A 23045-nucleotide genomic window follows, 5' to 3' on the forward strand; every position below is an offset into this window, starting at 1 on the left:
CCCCCCCACAAACTATGCCCCTGGCTACACTACAAGTACTATCAAAAAGTAGCTACATTGAAACTACTTTTATTTTTATTTTATTTATTTTTATTATTATTTTTTTTCTACAATGACATAGCCCAGTGGTTCCCAAACTGGGGTACGCATACCCCTGGGGGTACTTGAGGTGACAAAAGGGGGTACGCGAACAAAATGCTGAGTAAGCTAGTTCATTTAATTCTACCTTAAAATAATATTAAAACCGAGCATGTACTTCTAACTAGTTACGGTTTGGTCTGCCCGATCACTTTTAGGGGAGAATGCTGATCCTTGGAAAATTTAACAATTACAATAGGGTTTCAGCGCTACACGCTTGAACCCCTAATAAACAGAGGAAATCCAAGAGGATAATAATTAAAGCTGCAAGCAGCGATGAAAGGGCCCTCACACCCAGGCTTACCGCCACCCGTTGGCCTTAGGAAAACAGTGAACAGTGGGCAACATGCATGTAAGCGAGTAAATACAGGAGAATTATTGCAAAGTCATTTCAAAATGCCACACTTCCTGCTGCCAACAGGTGGCGCTTTGACTGTAACTGAATATTGCCATGTAGATGTCTTCAGGCCAGGACTATTATCGAACATGTGAAGTTTGGAGCAGATCAGACATTGTATGCCTGAGTTACAACAACTTCCTGTTTTGTGGCGTTATTCGGATACATTAGCACTTAGCCAAGTGTTGCATGATTTAATATGTTTCTAGTATGTTTGGGACTCTTATCATACATGTGAAGTTTGGGGCAGATTGGACATTGTATGCCTGAGTTTCAACAGCTTCCTCTTTCATGGCGAAACATCAGAATTTGTCAGGCCACCGCGGACATGCCCTTCAAACAAAAACTCAAGATCTTTGCAATATAACATCGCTAAGGCCTTAAGATTAGACTGACCATGTATGATGTGGTTCTGGTTAAATCTCTATGAGGAATTAATCACAGTGTAAAACATGTCATTTCCTGTTACCCGCAGGTGGTGCTATGACTGTAACTGAATATTGCCATGTAGATTTCTTCGGGCCAGGACTCTAATAAATCATGTGAAGTTTGGGGCAGATCCAACATTGTATGCCCAAGTTACAACAACTTCCTGTTTCATGGCGAAACATCAAACTTTGTCAGGCCGCCACAGACACGCTCTTCAGTGAAAACTCAAGATCTTCGCAATTTAATGTCGCAAAGGCCTTAAGAATAGACTGACCAAGACTGGCCCTAAATATATGCAACTTAAATTGGATACACAGAAAAATGCAGGCTAAACTCACAGCACACGCAGCGATGAAGCTTTAACGAATCTTTAACACTAATCATGCGCTTCTTGCGTGAACATGGTGCATTTCATTATGAAACCCGCACAACCTATTATATTAGATCAGCCTTTGCCGTGTGATAAGCGCACTAAGCTATATCGCTTGTTTTCTGTTCAATTGACGGATGCTTTGCAATGCAATGACGCAAAACATAACGTAAGTGATCTTTTAGGTTCATTATAAAACTGTGGCGGGACAGATTAAACTATGGCGGGTCACCACTGTAATAAAATAGTTTGCATACATTTGATATAGGCTGCAATAAAGCAGGACAATCAATTTAAAAAGGCTATTATTCACCTGTATGTGCTTGAAGTCTTCGACACAGACAGCGTTTACCTTTACTAATCGATCCGTGTGAAGTATAGGCTAAACCCACTCCTGTCCGTTACATTATCATCAGACGATCTCTTCTCGGTGAACTGTAAAGCCGCAAGATGCATGATTTAACAATTTTAACGATTTTAGTTCGTGATCTAGTAAGTCGCTGTGCTGCTTCAATGCATTTCAGGCTCGTCAGAACGCAAAACCGGATTGTTGCTTTGGGTCATGCTACACCGCTACTTGCTGGAAAAAGTAGTTAACTACTGGAAAAGTTACACTGTTTAAAAAGTAACTGAGCTGCTGACAAGCAACTGAAAAATGTAGTTAAGTTGGTAGCATCGCTACATGTAGTTAACTACTCCCCAACACTGGGGCCAAGCAATAAAAAAATAACATTCCAATTAATTGCAGGTGGTTGAGAGATAAATCATTAATGTGTTTATTTTAATAAAGACACAGAACTCTCATTTCACGGTAGGACGCAACAAACGTGCGTCACTCTTTTACTTTCGTTTTCAACTGAACAATTTCTCTTGAGGGAAAAACAAATCAAGGAAAACGTGCCTAGGGCACCTCCTAGTGGTCATTATATAAAACACAAAGGAAAAACCCTTCATGAGTTATTGCTTTGTAACTTAACAGCTTTAACTAAAAATATACACAAGCTTAACTAACAGAAATTATTCTGATAAGAGTGTTTTCCAACAATGATGTAATGAAACAGTGACAATTTAAGGTTGAAGGGAAAAAGCCTGTTTTTAGGCCATTAAGGAAATGTAATTTAGCCACAGAAGAACTATTTTAATTAAATAAAAGCAGCCTACTTCAGTGTGATATGTTACCATATCATCATGCTTAACACTGAGAATTTGAATAATTGTAATGTGATGATCAGGTGCAGATATCTAAATCAGAGAATATCATTGGGCGGTTGGCGGGTGGATGTTTTATTTTTAACAGTGGATTCAGGTACAAGTCAATGCACAGACTTTTTCTTTGTTCAATTTGCACACTGAACATGGGTTGGAGCTTTTCATTTGAACTCTCAAAGTGCAACAGATTAATGAATATATCTTCAAAATGTACAAAATTTCCTTCTACAGGGACCCAGGATTTTTACCAACTCTGCCACATTTTAAGCCAGAAAAAACCCTCTAACTAGCTAAACATGATATATTTTACGACTGTTTTATGATTAAAATATTCAGCGACCTACAGTAATATCCAGTGATGCAAACTACTCAACATTTTTATGAAATTTTGCCGTTTTGAATTGAAAACATGCAATTATTTAATTAATATATGATTAATGTAATTCATAACTGAATGTGACGAGACAAGAAAAGTTTTGTGTTTTTGACATATTAGACATACAAATAAGAGTTGATACTAAATATATATATATAGGAGTTTTTTTAATTTTTACTTGCCCTGCCAAAATTTTCACTGGCCCCACAATAAAAAAATAATAAAGCAAAAGAAAAAAAGGGGGCCTATAAAATAAGCCTAGTTATTGTTTTCATTGTTTTTGATACATCTAACCTTAATAAATAAAGTTATGACACCAAAAGCTACTAGATTAACTCACTTAAATTTTAAATATTGTTAGACAAGTAAACAGTAAGTAATAAAATAGGAACAAATAATCAAATTACAAGTAACAGCACAAATAAATACAACAGAATAAACAAATGAAATAAACAGTGCTTTTCAGGTTATGGCTTAAACAGGAGATTTTCAGGTACAGAAATTGTAATCTAATGTAAAACTATATAACTATAGATTAAGTAAGCAATAAGGTACTCGAGGCTAGTGCTGTATCGTGAATAAGTCACAGCTGAAGGGCGTTGTTAGGCACGACGCGAAGCGGAACCCTTTCAGCCGTGACTTATTCACGATACAGCACTAGCCTCGAGTACCTTATTGTTTTTATAAAACGGTTACCACACAATACAAATATTAAAGCCAAAAATTATCTATCAATGCAACTTTCATGAAGTAAAATCACTAAAAGCCTTCCTTCCGCCGGAAAAAAAATAGTCCCTGACCGTGAACAGTTACAGAAGTTACATTATTACGCCATTAGATGGCGGCAAAGACTGTCTTCATGAGTCTGTCAGTCAGAAGCGAAGACTTTTATATTGAAAAGACTCAATTGTTATGAACTCGGAACAAGACGCAACTGACAAATGCTTTGACTAGCACTGGCAGTCACGGGAAAACCCCTTAACAAGATATTGCAGCGGACATTTAAACAGATTTTTTTATTATGAACAAATGCTAAATCTGAATGCAGGTAATAAACTCGCTTACTCGATCTCTTTCTCACAATACTCTTCTACATAGTACAGTAAGATTCATTGAACAATATCAATTGAGAACAAACAGGACACGTACACACTGTAAGTTTCAGGAGTGACAACCACATTTAAATACGGGAGTGAATCTCCTAAATTATCGTTATATGTGTGTACAGAACACGACTCACCCTCGAAAATGCGATGATTGACAACTTGGTAACCATATTGACGTTCTGGCGTCTCTCGTGTTTGGTACCGTTATTGTGACCAAAGTAATATTACAGTGACAAAACACTCGTTGTTTTCAGAAATTTAACTAACGTTAAACACACTAAAGCCTCGTTTACACTGCACGCGTCTGCGGCGCCATACGGCTGCGACGCGGCTACCGGAGCTGATACGCGGCCACTCTAGTCAATGCTCGTGTTTACACAAGCCGCGCCGCGGTGCGTTTTAGAAGCGTCCCAGAAGCGGCTCGCCGCGCCGCTTTGCTAAAGAAAGGCGCCTCGCCTATTTTTGACGGACGCCGCGTCCAAGACGCGCAGCTCAAATACAAAATAAAGTCAAAATAATCACCCCGTGTAAACTCCCGCTCATATTTCACATCACTACGAGGCCAGAAACCGAAGACAAGAGAATAGAAGTTGAAAAACTTGACTTTTTTTTGTTCTCGTCATCCATAACTGGACTTTTAAGTGTATTAACTTCGTCTGTAGGCTACAGCAAAATAAAGTATGGCATAGCAATAAACACAATTAAACCGGACAAAATATAACCATTTAGCCATTAAAAACACGAAAAAACCAGCAATAACCCGGGTTGCGTCAACAGACGATGATCATGTATCGATGATAACCAGAGATATTGTCAAAATAAAAGCATCAAAAATGGGCAGTATTAAGAGGATTTTGCATTTCCAGTTAATGCAGGCCTGTTAAATTCTTCTAGTCTATTATTATTACTATTAGTTTAGGCTACTTTTATTATTAAATTAATATTATAATATATTTGCCCTGCAATAATTTCATATCGCATCACTGCATAACTGACATGCTCTGAGGATAATAAAAGATTAGGCTATTAGCTCATCTTTAAACATTTTTTTTTTAGGTCTATTATACAATGAATTATAAGCCTATAATTAAAATTATTAACAGTCTTTAATATTTCTATATATAACACTGCAGTCGTCAATGAAAATTAAGAACAGCTTTACTTTAAGCACTGACTTAAAAAACAAGCTGTTTAACACAAAATATTATTCTTCTCATTTGTTTCACTATATGTACAGACCACAAAAGAAATAATGGAATAAATTAAGACATTTATATACCATTATCAGCATATCATGTTAAAATTCCTATGCCTTTATATAAGATGTAGAATAATTGTACCTTTCCGATTATTTCCTTTAACTGGGATTCTGCTTTGTTTGTCATCGGTTATTAAATTATTCAACTAAATTGCCTGAGTCTTCAGCAGTGGCGTAGCACAAATTGCCCTCCAAAACCATTTTGGTCCGAAACACAAAATAGCTGTTTTGGCCAAAAAATTTCGGTAGATGAAATTTTGGTGCATCCCAGAGTTGGATAACAATCTAATGCCTAATATCTTACTAAATAAACTAAAATTTTATTATGGAGGTATCTGCATACAAATGTTATGTAGGCCTATTGTGGAAAAAGTAAATTCTAAGTCATTTGTTAAATGATATTGCCTTTTATCATTTAATATTGGTGAAATGGCTGTTCAATATCTTTATGTCCATACACGTTGTAATAAAAACCCTACACTTTTCAAGGTTTGCATCATGAGCCTGTAGTTACCAAGTACATCACTGTACTTGGCTCATTAATGACCATATATAATGTAGCTTGCAGACAGGGAAGAGAACCAAAAAGGAGGTTGTAACTGTGTGCAATTCTTGTACTTGATCTATTTAATACACTCATCCATTTTGTTTGTCTTTTAAGATTTCTCATGGCTTCAAAAAAATCTTGCCAACAATTGAATACTGCCAACAATTGACTCCACACAGCCTGTCTATGACAGGTAGGTCCATATTTTCACTTTAAAAATGAGACCCCTGTTCTGATGCCAGTAGATCAACAGTTGAAGAACACAGAAATTGGAAATTTTGCTCCTGCTTGTCATTACATCAACTGACTCATGATAGAATGACTTGTAATAGTGATATGCATTTTAAACATTTGTGCATACTGTGTCTGAAACACGCATTCACTATTTACTGCTCAATGTCACAGTTCATTTTGTGGGGAAAAAGTGAGCTGAAATGAGTGTGTTTGGACACAGCTTCTGACAATATCCCACTCTGAACGACGTTACATACATGTGTCCTGAATAATGAAAGAAAATGCTTAATAATCTGATTTGACCATTCATACTGAGATGAATTTTAATTGGATTTTATATGGAATTAAATATGGTTTGGGCTTAGAGTCAGTCAGATTTCTTGTGTTTTGCATTGTTTTATGTAAAATATTTGATTATTGCGGCACAAATATTTCACAGTAATAATTTAAAAGCAAAAACACATCTATTAATAGTGACTATTGTGGGAGAGAATTTGGTCTAGTTTTAATATAGATTTAATATAATTATAATATTTTAGATTGTGAGGTGTCAGTTTATACAGTGACACTGAACTCCTATAAAACAGAGGAGCCTGGTGATCTACAGTATTGACTGCATTCTTTAGAGTTTAGAGAATACTACCAAAATAACTATATAGTTTTCTGCAAATTAAACTGGCAAACTGGGAAGAAAGTATTTTAATATTGAAAACAGGCACACTTCACCAGTTTGCTGGGTAGATAAGTTAGTAGTGTGAGTTTGATTTTAGACTCAATACTTTTAATCCATTTACAGACCCCAGAATAACCCCTGATGGTGGATGGGATTTCACCAAGTACAACATGTTCAACAACATTTCAGTCAAGCAATCAGATTTGAGTGACATGTTTACAGGTTATGTCAAGTTTTGGCTTCCAACCAGGGTTAGGTGCTTCTACATCTACATTCTACACCATCTACTTCTACACAGAAGTATTATTCACCTATCATTTTAGGGAAAAGTTATGGGTAGGGTTAGGTTTAGGGGTAGGGATAGGATTAGGACTAAAATTTCAGATTGGAATGTTGTTCCAGGATCAACAAAATATCCAGGAACATGTCTTGCTTGGCAAAATCACAGTGACTAACACCTGATATCCCACTCAACTTGATTCCTCTCAAATACTCTCATCATGAAGCCGTTATGCTCTGCCTTGACATTTTTCACTGCTGTTCTTAATTCAGCTGACTTGTGTCCTGAATATTTTTTAGAGCCCATCACACAAACATCAGGTGCAGTTGTTAACTCCAGTGACTCTTCTAAACCAGAATATATGAAGAAGAGATCGAGAGAAATATATAAGAGACAAGACTTGGGTATGGACACTTGTATTTAATCTGCTTAACACAATTTTCTTTTTCTAAAAAGAAATAGCGATATAAATGATAAATAATCAGTGTAATTATATTGTTGGTTAATCAACTGTTTTTCCTTTAGGAGCTCAGGATATTGTACATCAGTATAAACTGTCAGTCAAAAAGAAGTATGAGAATGTGTTGAGCTTCCTGTGTGGCGAACAAGAGACATTTTCTGCCATGTATACTGAACCAGTGATCATGCAAAAAAATGCAAATGGCAGTTTTAAGATCATCTCTGTGTCTGAATTGTTTCAGATGTTTCTGATGTCTGAATTGTTTGATGATCCGATAACTATCATTCTGCAAGGCAACTCTGGCAGTGGCAAATCCACCATAGCACAGAAGATTATGTTGGACTGGGCATCTGAAGCAATTTCTGCTAGTTTTTTAAATCTAGTTTTCTATCTGAGGTGTGAAGAACTGATGTGTATTTCTGCAGAGATGAACTTAATTGAGCTCCTGAGCTACAATTGTGGTTTAACATCTGATCAGATCTCACAGATGTTACAGCAGTCACCAGAGAAGGTGCTTTTCATCATTGACGGATTTGATAAACTGAGACTCACACAGGACATTTATCAACTGTCACCATATGCTGATCCTCTTCAGGAAGCCCCACCTGAGGTCATTCTTTGTGCCCTGTTGAGGGGTCATATCCTGCCCGAATCCTTCCTGCTGGTCACCACCAGAACTAAGGAGACAGTGAACAAGCTGCTGAAAGGACAGTCATGTTTCACTGAGATCATGGGCTTTTATGAGAAGGAAGTGGAGAAGTACTTTCAGAAGTTCTCCTTCATTAAAGCATATTATTCTGTGATGGCAAATGAAACCCTCTTCACTACCTGTTCCATTCCTGTTATCTGTCGGATCATCGTTGAGAGGGTCAAATTTGGTGCAGTAGCAAGTGGACTGAAAACAACCACCTCCATCTACGTTGACTTTGTTTCCACTCTACTGAAGATTCACTGCCAGGGTTTGAGCAGGTCCGTCCCGACCCTGCTGAGGAGTCTGGGTCAGCTGGCAGAGACAGGGATGCTGGAACAGCAAGTGCTGTTTGAAGAGAAAAGCTTGCAAGAAACAGTTTCAGACCCTGCTTACAGTCCATTCCTGTGCAACTTCCTCTTTAAGAGAAGAATCCACCAGGAGACAATGTTCAGATTCATGCATCTCAGCTTTCAGGAGTTCTTTACCGCTCTGTACTATGTCCTTCTGGATGAAGAAGAGTCCCAGAGGAAAGTGAGAGAGCTGCTTCACACTGTAGAGAGAGGATGGGCTTTGTCCTGTTGGTCTGATAGAGACTTTTCAATAGCGGATGTAGAAGTAAGACATGCAAAGCTTCTGCAGCCTGTGATTCTGTTCCTCTGTGGTCTCTGTCAGAAAGAATGGATCCCCTCATTCTTTGAAAAGCACAACATGGCTGTCTCTATCAACATAGAAACCCAGCTTAAGGAATGGCTCAATCAGTGCTCACCAAGATATCAAAATGAACACATGCTGTTCATTCTCCATTGTCTCTATGAGCTCCATGACAAGAGCTTTGTTGAGAAAGTTTTGGAAGGTTTGATTTTGATAGATCTGTCTAATATTCCACTGAAAATGACAGACTGTTGGGTGTTGAAGTACTGTTTACAGTGCTGTGAACACATCAGAAACCTGAAACTCCATGTAACATCTGATAATCTGAAGATGCTTCAGCCTGAACTGTACCGCTGTAAAGAGCTGTGGTGAGTGAAAGTTCAGACTTTGTGCCTGTTCTGACACATTAACTTTCCCAAACATGTTTGACCAGTAAGCCTCAAGTACCCCTTCATCAACATTAAACCAAAGATGTGTACCAAAGACTATATTATTATGATAACACTCGAAATTGTATGTAAAGTGGACATTATTACAATAATACACTGAAACATTCAAGGTTGGCGGGGGCGGGGGGATGGGGTTTGGGAAACCCTGCAGCGACGAAACACCACTGTGTTGCTCAGAGATACACAATGGTTCTGCTGTCACTTAAAAATAACTTTGTTTATTGAACTGTTGTATAAAATATCACATTTGCAATAGCACATATGCAACAGCTCTCCTGCTTGTGTAATAGGACTATTTTATAAAAAACAGGAGCATTACAGGGGCATTTCTGCCCCCATATCCTATTTTATTCATTTTAGTGTCCTCCTGTTAATTTCCAACCCTGGTCCTAATTCTAAATCTTTTTGTGTACCCCCTGGAGCTGGCTTATGAAGGCTGCCCTCTTGGGAATGCAAAGCATACCTACATTAACAATATCAAATAACAATTATCAAATAACAATTAAAAATATTACTGTTTGAACATTTCTTTACTGCAATCACAATGCATTCGCTACTTTTGAAGCTCCAACTGTAATGTCATATTTTGTAGGTTTTAATATGTAAGCAGTATCACACAAGCAATGCAGTGCTGTAGTACTGAATAAGAGCATTGATATGGATCAGCCTTGAAGGTAATCTGATTAGTACTACAGCAGGCTTTATCAAGTGAAATTGCTTGTAATACTTATTTTACATGACATAGGCTATTAATTTGATTTGATTAGGTCAGTGAACAATAAGTTCATATTGAATTACTTGCATTTTATTGGAAATTTGGCCAGTTAGCAATTAGCATATATTTTCCTTTGCCAACAGAAATAGTTCCAAAAGAAGCCAAACTATCAAGCATTTCATGTCACGAAGCAACACAGGAACTGAATTCCATTCTTGATCTCAAGTGCTGTAAAATGAGTATTAAATACCTGATATACAGTGTTCTTTCTACTTTCAAAGGTTAAAGATGGATCGCATTTCAGATGATGTTGTTGGTTTGATCTCCGCTGCTGGGAAAGGAAAGATTCTGAATAAACTGATGTAAAGTATTTTTCATTTCAGAATAACATTGAACAAAAGAAATCAGCTATTACCACATTCAATTATTCAGTATTTTTCATGTGTTTTATGTAATATGTAATATTATGTAATATTCAAATGCCAATTGCAGTAATGCACTTTATATACCTTTTTTTATTGCCAGTGTAAAGATGCTTGAAAACAGTGGAAGTGTATTCTGCCCAGAGGTTGTGTCAGTCAAAAATGGAGACATCATGTAAGAAGCCCATGACTGCCATCATTTATCTCACTTGTCACATAATAAAGTGCTGTCTACTAATGTTTGTTCATATCTCTGGCTACTTCAGGTTGTCTGTTGGCTCATCAGTGATCACAGAAACATCGTTAAAAACAGAATTAACTCTAACCTGTCCAGACTCATTGATTTCCACCATCAAGTGGGTAAAATTGCAGAAAGAGCGGGCATTGTACAGTTACAGATATTTGTGAGTGGATGCTTCATTCTTTCTTTTTTCAGATAACGTTTAACCCTAAACAGGGCCACGTGACGTGGGTGATACAAACATTTGAGAGGCTGTGGGGAGAGTCAGGGAAAGTTTGGATCTCATTTCTTGGTTTCATGTTGAAAGGGTGTTTGTTGTGAATATTTAGATATATTGACTTTGTTCATAAATTTTTTGATTAGCTTACGGGCAGCATTTAAAAACAGCATGACCCCCTGTAGTGGGAAATCTACTAACCTTCTAACCTGATAAAAGTTGATATATTTCACATATTTACAATATTTGGAGAGGACTTACATGTTTAAAAAGTTGTTGTTGAGTGTTAGCTTATTACATTTATGTTGAAATTTTGTGAATATGAATTATGAATTACATTTTTCATAATTAGCCTGTAAATGTTTGTATCACCCATGTCACGTTGCCCGTTTGGGGGTATAAATCAGTTGAAAACAGAATTCTTGTTTGGCAGTGCGTATTACAACATTATAGCCACATTTTTTTAAACATTTATTCTCTCATAACTTACACTAAACATTCTTTGTAAAATTCTGTTGAACAACAAGTATAATGCCTATTTATGAATATATTGTATAATGCTGTATAATATTTAATACGCAAATTTCTAGGCCCTATAAATTATCGTTACGACCAAACTTTGCTGAAAAACTTGTTTTACACAATCTACTTCATGCCTTCTGTCCTCTGATTGATAATTCATACTTTTTTTTTATCAAGTAAAGTCCTCAGAAATCTTTAATGATTTTTATAAAGTAAATGTAAGATAAACATTTAATGTACTGAAGCAACTTGGGTTTACTTGATTATTCATACATTATTTTTTAATGTTAAATATTAAAAATTAATGTAAATGTCAAATATGACACAACAGACTTTTGGGGAACATATTTGTCCATCTCCCAATTATTATTGATATTATTGCATATATATGCCATAAAAGCCCGGTGTGTGTGTGTGTGTGCGCATGTGTGCATGTGTGCGTGTGTGTGCACTTGTGCGTGTTTGTGTGTGCGCATTTTTGTGATTTATGAGGACACAAATTTGTATAATGACATGGGTATTACACTGGTATTACGACATAAAACATGAAATATGAGGACATTTCATGAGTCCTCATATTTAAAATAGCTTTAAAAACATACTAAACAATGTTTTATTAAAAATGTAAAAATGCAGAATGTTTTCTGTGATGGGTAGGTTTAGGGGTGGGGTAGTGTTGGGGGATAGAATGTACAGTTTGTACAGTATAAAAACCATTACGCCTATGGAATGTCCTCACAAAGATAGCAAACCTGTGTGTGTGTGTGTGTGTGTGTGAAATATGATACTCAACAAATATATATATATATTTATATATATACTATATGCATGCATATGTGTTTTTTTGTTGAGTATCATATTTATACAATAGGCTTTTATGGCATATATATGCAATATGCATATATATTCATTGCAAATCAATAATAATTGGGAGATGGACAAATAAATGTTCCCCAAAAGACTGTTGTGTCATATTTGACATTTACATTAACATGAAAAAATGTCAAAAGAATTTTTAATATTTAACATTAAAAAATGGTGTATGAACAATCAAGTAAACCCAAGTTGCTTCAATACAGTAAATGTTTATCTTACATTTACTTTATAAAATCATTAAGGATTTCTGTGCAAGAAAGACTTTATTTAATAAAAAAAAAGTCTGAATTATCAATCAGAGGGCAGAAGGCATGAAGTAGATTGTGTACAACAGGTTTTCCTCAAAGTTTTGTTCATGTTGATAATTTATAGGCCCTAGAAATTTGTGTATTAAATATTATACAGCATTATACAATATATTCATAAATAGGCATTATACTTATTGTTCAACATAATTTTACAAAGAATGTTTAGTTTAAGTTATGAGAGAATAAATAGTTTTAAAAATGTGGCTAAAATGTTGTAACACCCATTGTCAAACATGCATTCTGTTTTCAACTGATTTATACCCCCCAAACGGGCAACGTGACGTGGGTGATACAAACATTAAAATCAAAAATAAAAGTCATGTTTTTTAAAAAAAATCATGGAATTGTATTATATGTGTCCTAAGAAGATGGAAAATAGCAATAAATTAATTTTCTGATGTCTCTTTATGGTCTTGCCCTTTTTAGGGTTAAGTATTGCTGTCATTTGCCATCATGCCAAGCATTTTAGAAAACCATCAATTTTTTTGTATAAGGTTTTTTTTTTTTTTTTAATTTTCGTATAAATTTCATTTAATTGAATTGACAAGGGAGTACATCTCCACCAGAGCAGCAGAGTGACAGTTTGAAGATCAAAAATGTCATTAATGTTTTTAAATCACAATAAGTGAATCAATTTATTTGGTGTTTATTATTTATTATTAATTGTTTTTTTAGTTTGATTCTTATGTAGATGTAGATCTCAAGTTTTGTGCTTGAGAACCAGCATGTCAAAAATACATATTATTTTTTTTGTTGTTGTTAAGTGGTGCTGAGGAAGAAGAAGTTCGTCTGTTGACGTTCCTGCAATCTGTGTCTGACTTGAAGAAAGTCTGTCTACAGGTTTCAAGTCTGACTAACATATTGGCCCCCTATATCCTGTCGCTCATTCAGAACTGTCCCAGTCTGATTGAACTCAGGTAACTCAATATCTGGAAATGTAAGTAGGTTTTATGCAGTTTTCTTATTACTTGTGAAAATTTGACTTAAAAATAACTTGATTGATTTTTCCACTTGATTACTGATATTAATTATCTTTAAAACCTTAGGTTTTCCCTAGCCATTGTACATTGTACATGTAAACCAGAAGCTCTTACAGTTTTAAAATGAATGTAGTTAATTATTTAAAAATGTATTTCAGTATAAATAGCAGAAATAAATTCCTGTTGAAAATCCAGTCCCTGAAGCAGTCATTGAAGCAGATGGGTTGGATAATGACTGTGTAAGATTTTATTATACATTTCTTAAGTCTTTTCTTTATTTCAATATTTATATTATTTTTCTGTAGACATACAGAAAATAAATAATAATTTTGCAGGGTAATCATTATCCATTTTGAATGTTATTCTCATTAGCTGGAGGAAATCCATGTTTATTCAGCCAGATGCAAAGAGATTCACAAAGGTGGAGCTAAAGATAAAGAGAGAAAAGAGTGACAGCAAAAGTAAGCAAAATGTTTAAGGTTTGTTTGCTTTTTAAATATTCCTCTCCTGTCCATTGTCGTAAACATTAGAAGATCCACAAGTGGTGACAGATGTTTTCTGTGGTAGCTTGTCTTTTAATTTTTAAAAAAAAATTTTTTAGACTGTTCTGTTTAAACCATTTAATATTTTAGTTCCTAATAAATAAATTAGCTAAGTTGCAAGTAACGTTCCGGTTACTGATGTAACCTTGTTTCCCTGAGATAACATGAACGAGCATTGCGTCTGTCTCTAAAGCTTATGGGGAAAACTCTGTTTTTCTCTGTATAGTGAAGCCAGATTGGTTCATGTCTGTGCACCTGCACAGAACATTCTCTTTTGATACGGTTCACTCACATTGCATTGTCAATCTCTGACGCTTATGGGGAACGCAATCCAATAGTGTTGTGTTACTAGCACAGAACGGAAGCTGTCCTGCGAGCCTCTAGCCTGGGAGCACTTGATGACAAGGACCCCATGGCAGGCTATCAGAGGTAGGGACTTAAAATGTGTCTGACAAGACGGCTTGGGTCCAGAACTGGAGCCTGTAGAGCAGTGGTCACCAACCTTTTTAAGCCCAAGATCCCTGACCTCGACCTTTATGAAAGACAAGATCTACCTATTAAAGAATTGATAGAAAAGACAGCCTAGATTGTATTTAGTATTTTTTCATGGCCAATTCAGATTCTGATTTATTTATTTATTTTTACAAGCAAATTGGCCGATTCCAATACTGGTTGCAGATGTTTTTATTATTATTATTATTATTATTATTATAAACAAAAATATCTAGCTAATTTAAATTAGAGGTAACCACTGTATTTTAATCTTGAACCAAACAAAGATGCTACACATGTTGCATGAGCAGTTGTTATTCTGTTAAAAACAGAATGGTCTGACTTTATTTTTGTGAAATTATGTGCTACACACAAAAAAAGCATGAAACAAAAACTTACAAATGAAACACAAATTCACTCTCTGACAGCAGGTGGCGCTTATGGAAGAGCAGTGATACAGCGTTTCCTTGGTTACTGCTGTAAACAAAGCAGCACTGCACTTATAAATAGCTACTTTATTCGGAGGTAAGAGGAAAATAAAATGACTATTGCCATCAAAACCTTTCTGAAGACAGTAAGTTCCCTTCAGAGATACATTCATATAACCCCTCACCCCCAATGCAATATTTATATTTTCTACATTTTTTGAGCATTGTGAATGGTGAGCTGCTCTGCCTGCTACAGAATTTTCTCCTCTTTACGTCCATTTTCAGCATCTCTGGCCTCTTGTTAACCGCCGTTTACAGACTCAGGCATGATGTGGACTATTTACCTTTATCACTGTCCCAGTAGCTCCTGAAAATAACAGAAAAATAAATACTAAAATACAGTACAGACACTGGAGAATTGTATTGTCTTTTTGTACTCATATTTCTGTTATTTTCGGGAGCTACTGGGACAGTGATTAAGATCGCGATCGACGGGTTGGCGACCACTGCTGTAGAGCATGATGCCACCAGAAAAACCCCCGAAGATGTGGACTGACTAGGCAGACAAAATCTGAAGAGCAGAGACGTCTAGGTTATAGAACCTGGCAAAGGTGGACAGCAGGGACCAACCGGCCGCAAATGTCAACGATGGACACGCCGCTAGTCCAAGCCCAAGAGGAGGCCATTCCCCTGGTGAAGTGGGCCCTCACCCCAATAGGGCAGTGCAAGTTGAAGGACTTATAAGCTAGTGGGATAACTGGTAGCCCCTTCAAGTGGCCTCCTAAGCACACAAACAGCTGCTCTGACTGCCTGAACTGGCTAGAGTGCTCAATATACACCCTAAGGGCCCGAACCGGGCAAAGTCATTGAGGCATCTGCTTGCCCTCAGCGGAGGAGAGAGCAGAGAGTGAAATGACTTGTGCTCTAAAGGGCGTGGAAAGGACATTAGGCACATAGCCTCGTGTTGGTGTAAGGATGCCTTTGCTGTCATTGGGCCCAATCTCAAGGCAGGAAGCGTCCACCGAACACCAAAACCAGCAACAGGGCGGCCTTTAGCGAGAGAGGCAGAAGGTCGGCCACTCAAACAGAGGGCCATGAAGTGCCCTCAGGACAATAGCCTCCTAGCCCTTCTGAGAAACCTGATCACCAGATTGTGCTTCCCCAACCGACTGGCCAGCTAGTGGAGCATGATACACAGCAATAGCTGCTGCGTATACCTTGAGTGTGGATGGGGTGCATCCGCCGTCCAACAACTCCTGTAGAAATGAGAGAATAGAAATGATCTTGCAAGACAGAGGGTCTACTTTCTGGTATGAGCACCAGACAGAAAAAAATAGACCATTTTTGGGCATAAAGGTGCCTGGTAGAATGCGCCCTAGCCTCAGAGATCATGTTCATGACCTCCCGGGGAAGATGCGATGGCTCCTGTCGAGAGGCCACAGATGAAGGCTCCACAACTTGGGTTGGGGATGCCAAATTGACCTCTCCGCTTGGGAAAGGAGGTCCCCCCCCCCGATGATTTATATCAATGAATGAATGAATGAGGCATTTATATAGCGCTTTCATATGTACTACTGTACACCCAAAGCACTTTACAATCATATCAGGGGTCTCTCCTCAACCACCACCAGTGTGCAACATCCACTTGGATGATACGACGGCAGCCACAGTACAATGGCGCCAGTGCGCTCACCACACACCAGCTGTAGGTAGAGAGGAGAGAGAGTGATAGAGCCAGTTTAAAGGATGGGGATTATTAGGAGGCCATGATTGGTAAGGGCTAATGGAGGGAATTTGGCCAGGATACTGGGGTTACACCCCTACACTTTACGAGAAGTGCCATGGGATTTTTAATGACCACAGAGAATCATGACCTTGGTTTAACGTCTCATCCGAAGGACGGTGCTTGTTACAGTTTAGTGTCCCCGTCACTATACTGGGGCGTTAGGACCCACACAGACCACAGGGTGAGCACCCCCTGCTGGCCTCACTAACACCTCTTTCAGCAGCAGCCTAGTTTTACCAGGAGGTCTTCCCATCCAGGTACTGACCAGACACAACCCTGCTTAGCATCAGTGGGCAACCAGTCTTGGACTACAAGGCGATATAAGGCAGGGTTATATAGGCTACCACTGTCATGCTGTCCAATCGGACCAGGGCATGGTGCCCCCTGAGAGTTCTGACTGGAACTCTTTGAAGGCTAGAAGTACTGCCATCATTTCAAGGCAGTTGATGTGCCAGCTCGTCATTGGCTGCATCGCATAAGGCACCCCAACCCATCTCGGAGGCATCCGTCATGACTACTTTCCTTCTGGAATACAAGCTCAGTTCTACTCCCAGCTGATACAGATTGTGCGATTTCCAGGGGATCAGGGCTTTGGTACAGCCATGGGTCATCCTGAGAATGAGGTGGCCCTCGCGCTAAGCTCAAGGTGGGATTTGTGCCTTCAACCAGTGTTGTAGTGGCCGCATATATAACAGGCACAAGTAAACTACTGAGGAGGCTGCTGCCCCAACTCTGAATGATGCCACTAGTCTCTAAATTTTCAGGGACCGTTCCAGTGAAATCCAGGCCCGCATTTGCGACAAATTGAATACTGCCCCCAGGAAAGAGGTGTATTGGCTGGGGAACAGCGAGCTATTGCTCAGATTGATCCTGAACCCCAGACTTTCCAAGTGGCTGAGGAGTAGAGATTTGTGCTCATGTAGTTCCTCCTTTCAATTGGGCTAAGAGCAACCAATCATCAAGGTAATTCAGGATGCATACTCCCATCCGTCTCAGGGGGAGAGGGCCGCATTTCATAAAGGTGCAAGGAGCTAGGGACAGTCCGAATGGTAGGACTCTATATTGGTAAACCACCCCTTCGAATGTAAATGTCAAGAACTGTCTGTGATGGGGGGCTATCTGGATATGAAAGTATGCGTCCTTCAAATCCACTGATGAAACTCAATCTCCTGGGCAGATTTGCGAGAAGACTTGTTTCAAAGTTAACATTCTGAATGGCCATCTTATCAGAGCGTGGTTCAGGCATCTTAAATCAAGGATGGGTCTGAGGCCGCCATCATTCTTGGGGATGAGGAAGTAACAGCTGTAAAAGCCTTACTCGCTGCGGGCAGTGGGGACTTCCTACACAGCGCCCTTTGCTAGCACAGCTTGTACTTCGGCTCGGAGGATGTGAGCTTTGATGTCTGAGACCGATGTGTGAGTCACACCCCTGAAGTGGGGGTCTACGAGCGAACTAGTGCAAGTAACCCCATTTGATTATTTTTAAAACCCATTTTGACACGCCGGGAGTGGCTTCCCAAGCCACATATATACGTTTGGGGGGTGGTCCGGCCTCTGTGGGACTTAGCCTCCTCCTCCTTGTGCCTGAAATATCAGGGCAGCTTGGGCGGCTCAGGATCCAGCACTAACTTAGGGCAGGGTCCCTGGAGCTTGGGAAATGGGTAGCGTTTAGCTGGATGGAAACGCTGCATCACCTCAGGTTCCGCCTTTTCCTGACTTGAAGCAGCAGAGTCTTCTGGGCCGCTTTAAAATGCTCATCAAATCCGTCAGGGGAGTCAAGGAGAGCTGTTTTGTCGGCGTCCTTGATATCTGGTAAGTTTAACCAAAAGTGGTGCTTGAGGACCACCAAATTGGCCATGGCATGACCAATCGCTTGGGCTGTAGACTTAGTGGTGTGCAGGGTGAGGTCAGTCACGCTGCACAGCTCCTTGAAGGCTGTCGTGTCAGGACCACTCTCGTCCATGGCAAGGAGAAGCTTGGCCTGCTAAAACCGTGCAACATTTTGGAACAAATGCCACTGTTATTTGGTCCTTTGACTTTCACTAGATATCCACAGGGGAGAAGCGTTTAATCAGCTGTGGCTGATGAAGTGCCTTTAATCCGCTGCTGGGGTGAGCAGAAAGGCTTCTTATCTTGCTGTTTTCAGAGTAGTGAGGAGATGATCTTCGCACTTGAAGGAGAAACATTTTGACGAAAATGGCTTTCAGCATGACTTAAATAGGCAGTTGTCTATTCAGAGAAAAACTGAGTTTTCCACAAAAGCGTCAGAAACTGACAAAATGCGAATGAACAGTATCAAAAGGGAACTATGTTTTATTTACTTTGATTTAGTCAATTTAATTAAATTATTTAAATTACCAAAGTCAATTTTAAATAGCACTCTGATTTGTTTTAATTTTAGGATCGAGAATGCAGAAAATAATCTCAGTGTAGGTTTGAGTTATATTTTTAACCCTAGGCACTGAATTGATGAAATCAGATAATGAAAAGTCTTTTTATTTAAATATTCAGTGGCTTTGTTTTCAGTGTTTTTAAGCCACTTATTGATTGCAAACAACCATTCTGAATATATCAGCAGAAATGTAAAGGCAGAAATGTAAGGGACAGTTAAATCATTCGATCTGATCTGATTTTCTTAAACGTTGAGTTTTTGAATAACCCCATATAGGGATACATACAAAATGTGCAGGGCTGGTGGTACTCCAGGACAGGTTTGAGAACCACTGGTCTAGTATTTTAACTGTGTTTTGTCTGGCTGTAGGAGAGAGTTCAGATTCTGTGTCTTACTCATCATTAAAAGCTGAATCATCGTCAGCCCAGTCAGTGAGTAGCATCTGTCATGAAGAAGTTTCTTTTTTTGTTATATCAATTATATTATTTTTGTCTGTGATATTTCTGTGTTGATGAATTACTGGAAATGGCTGTGCCATTAAGAGGATTCCTCCCTTTCTTTCTTTCTTTCTTTCTTTCTTTCTTTCTTTCTTTCTTTCTTTCCCTCCCTCCCTCCCTCCCTTCCTTCCTTCCTTCCTTCCTTCCTTCCTAAATCTATTCTTTTGCTGCCTTGCCAGCACTGCTATTTACTTAAGGAATATACTATATCTTCCAAACCATCTCCAGATTCACAGTAATTCATCACACAAAAATATTAGAGATGAATTCTAATTTAATATTGTTACTCAGAATGTTACTCAGAAATTTAACATTTAATATGTTCAATAACAGTATTTGGAGGAAAAACTATTCCTTTCTTATTTTCTTTACTTCAGTCCTCAGAAGATGCAGAAGTGTTCACACCTGAACTCATTCACGGAGATGATGAAGACAAACACAAAAATACATACAGGTATTGATACATACACTATTGTTTTTATTTTATGTTTTTACGTTTTTTTTTTTTATGAGACACGCTATAGAAAATAAGGTGTTAAGTTTTTGAGCATAAACTGTAAAATAGAGTTATACTGCATTTTCACAAAATAAAAGATGCAGGTAGTTATGACTTAATATGAAAATGATTACACTGTCCTCTAGATTTCTGTGTCCACATGCTGGTCAGTTTCAGTGCAGTCTGACCAACCTTGTGTTTGTGATGGAGGGTGAAGGAAAGATGCAGTATAAAATTGTTTCATGGGATTCTCATGTGTTAGATGGTTTGGGTCAGATGCAGGCTGCAGGACCCTTGTACAACATTGACTGTTCAGCAGGTTCAGTCTCAAAACTGCACTTTCCACACTGTGAAATATTCTCTGGTATGTTTATATCTACATCCTAAATATTAATGTTCCACAGTTGTTGTCTTGGAACAACTGTATAGAATTTATGGAACAGTGACTGACAATTTACATATCAATTACTTGAAACGGCATCTATTGAGGATACAGTCAAACCCAAATTTATTCAGACACCTTACATATTTCATTCATTAATTCAGTTTATTCACTATAGTTTAAAAAATGGTAATAAAATATGACAAGATCTCAGACTTAAACTGTGTCAGAAAAAGTAATATTAATTATGTCAGATAACACTTAAGCAAACGTCTGAATAATTCAAACATGTCTGAATAAGGTCAAAGTGTCTGAATAATTTTTGGTTTTTGGTTTTTATCAATTTTACCTGTAGTCCACTGTATGAAGAATTTTTTGGTATAATATGTCACAGTTTACTTTATTTTGCTATCCTCACTTACATAAACTATAGTGTCCTGCACCCACTACTAAAAATAGACCAAAAATGTCTGAATAATTTTTTGGCTTGACTGTATGTATATAAATATTTACCAAGGAGTGAGATGAGAGATCTTAATGATTATATAAAAAGCACTTCATGTAAAATGTTGGCCACTGTATAATTAGAAAAACGCAACCTTTATTTTACCAAATAATACAATTCTTAAATGTATTTTGCAGAGGAAAATAAGGACGGTTTGGCTGTGGCACATTTCACTGGTGGTAATGTAGAAATAATACAGCCACTCAAAGTGACAGAAACTCATGTGATCATTGACATCAGAGAACTCAGCAATTTTGTCCTTGTCTGGATAAAAAGTAAACTTGGCTTCCCCATTAGAGGCCAGGTTTTGCTCTTCCTTCGAGCACTATCTCTTGAAAAGAACAAACTTAATGTCCACTTGCTTCCAGAGAATGTTCCAGTATCAGAGGTACTGCTATCTGAACGGATTGTTCCTTTGTTTTTTCTCTGCGCTTTCTGTTTAACAGAGTATTATAAAATAAAAACACACATTGAGCATATTTGTGTATATACATTATTACGGCCTTTGTATATTGACATTGTTATTATTGCTTTCCGTGATGATGTTATTGTATATATGTAGTTAACACCTGGTGTTAGAGTGCATTTGGTGATTTGAATATGATGCAGGTTTGTGCTGAAATACTGTGTGAAAGTAGCAGAAATGTTGAAGTAAATTCACCCCCGTTTTTGTTTTGTCTCTCCCCCCGCCCACTTTCCTCAAGGTCCAGAGCAGGCACCAGGATAAAAAATACATTGAGACAAGTTCAAAATGTCACCTGATTCTTAACCAAGAATACAGTCTGTGTTGTCAGCCAGAGGAATGTGAAGTGCAACCAAAGGTAACAATCTTTATTGAATAACATTTGAATTTCAACTGAATTTCAGCATGATATATGTTGATGTATAACATGTCCAATTACTTTTTTTTAATCAGTATTCTATTATATGAATTAGGGAAGGTATGTATATAGTGCTGCGACTGGTCACCACAGTTTTTGTTACCATATAGTGTTACTATATAGACCATATAGTTCATATATAGTTCATGATTCTACCTGTAGATTATTAAAGTCTAGCAACTTGGTCCATTAATATTAAATGTATGTAAAATGACAGACAGACACCTGTTAACAATTTAATTTTGAGGCCTTTAAATGTAGCTCATCCAATCAGAATTCAGAGTCACAACTAACAACCTCATAATGTTACCTTTATGTTGGTGTTCTTGTTTTCAGACTGAGATGTTTGAGTGTAATTTTGGCCCAAACTATCATCCCACATTTGAAGTGTTTCTGGATGTCAACATTGAGGAGGTCAGACTGGGTATTTTAGACAAAACTGAAGGTGGGAAGGAAGTGTGGAACAGACGGCGAATCTTTCTTACAGGTAGTCTTGAAATTCTGTTGTTAAAAGCTTGTGTAGAAGTAAGTGATTTGAGAAAGTTTGGGAGAGATTTTAAGTTTATCTATAGACACTCCTCTGTGAGAAATGTCATGTTTATGCCCTTGGTTACAGTGTTGGGAATTTTATTCTTTAAAATAGCTACGCAAGCTAAAAACTATGAAAGGTATTTTCTGCCAATTTTAAATAAATCAATTAAACGATAAAAATTAAAACTAGTTCACCCAAAAATGAAAATTCATTCATCGTTTATTCACCCTCATGTCGTTCCAAACCCGTAAGACTTTTGTTCATCTTTGAAACGCAAATGAAGATATTTTAAATGAAAACTGAGAGATTTCTGTCCCTCAATAGACAGCTATGTAACTACCACAAAACGTCAAAGTGGTACTAGTAACCTTTCACCCCAAAATGAAAATTCTGTCACTAAATATTCACCTTCATAAGCAGAAGCTGAACCGAACCTGAATAAGACAAGAACAAACCTTTTCCGGAAACTCAAACGTAAGGTTCATTCTCATGTTGTGCAGCACCTTTGAGCACCCAGAAGAGGTTTGTTCATGTGCGTTATTCAAGTTTGGTTGAGCTTCTGC

The 23045-nt window shown here is 37.8% G+C and overlaps 1 protein-coding gene across 34 annotated transcripts in view; it reads left to right on the forward strand.

Annotated features, from left to right (window-relative positions):
* LOC127495712 (NACHT, LRR and PYD domains-containing protein 1 homolog) overlaps positions 1-23045 on the forward strand; it is a 158867-nt gene that overhangs the window by 66630 nt on the left and 69192 nt on the right. For 5 of the 34 annotated variants that reach the window (XM_051862783.1, XM_051862794.1, XM_051862752.1 and 2 more), the window contains exons 4-18: positions 5945-6023; positions 7317-7421; positions 7543-9187; positions 10265-10345; positions 10509-10580; positions 10672-10809; positions 13334-13486; positions 13708-13788; positions 13922-14010; positions 19559-19620; positions 20064-20140; positions 20329-20546; positions 21207-21457; positions 21774-21890; positions 22287-22437. The exons of 15 other annotated variants lie outside the window; for them this stretch is intronic. In XM_051862783.1, the coding sequence (XP_051718743.1) occupies positions 5945-6023; positions 7317-7421; positions 7543-9187; positions 10265-10345; positions 10509-10580; positions 10672-10809; positions 13334-13486; positions 13708-13788; positions 13922-14010; positions 19559-19620; positions 20064-20140; positions 20329-20546; positions 21207-21457; positions 21774-21890; positions 22287-22437 (3319 nt within the window). Of the gene's footprint in view, positions 1-5944; positions 6024-7316; positions 7422-7542; positions 9188-10264; positions 10346-10508; positions 10581-10671; positions 10810-10841; positions 11256-12847; positions 13507-13707; positions 13789-13921; positions 14029-19558; positions 19621-20063; positions 20141-20328; positions 20547-21206; positions 21458-21773; positions 21891-22286; positions 22438-23045 lie in introns of those variants that run through there. 14 more of the 34 variants (XM_051862957.1, XM_051862835.1, XM_051863019.1 and 11 more) reach the window with 12 other exon arrangements.

Source organism: Ctenopharyngodon idella, chromosome 2, assembly GCF_019924925.1.
Source record: "Ctenopharyngodon idella isolate HZGC_01 chromosome 2, HZGC01, whole genome shotgun sequence".
Lineage (NCBI taxonomy): Eukaryota > Metazoa > Chordata > Actinopteri > Cypriniformes > Xenocyprididae > Ctenopharyngodon > Ctenopharyngodon idella.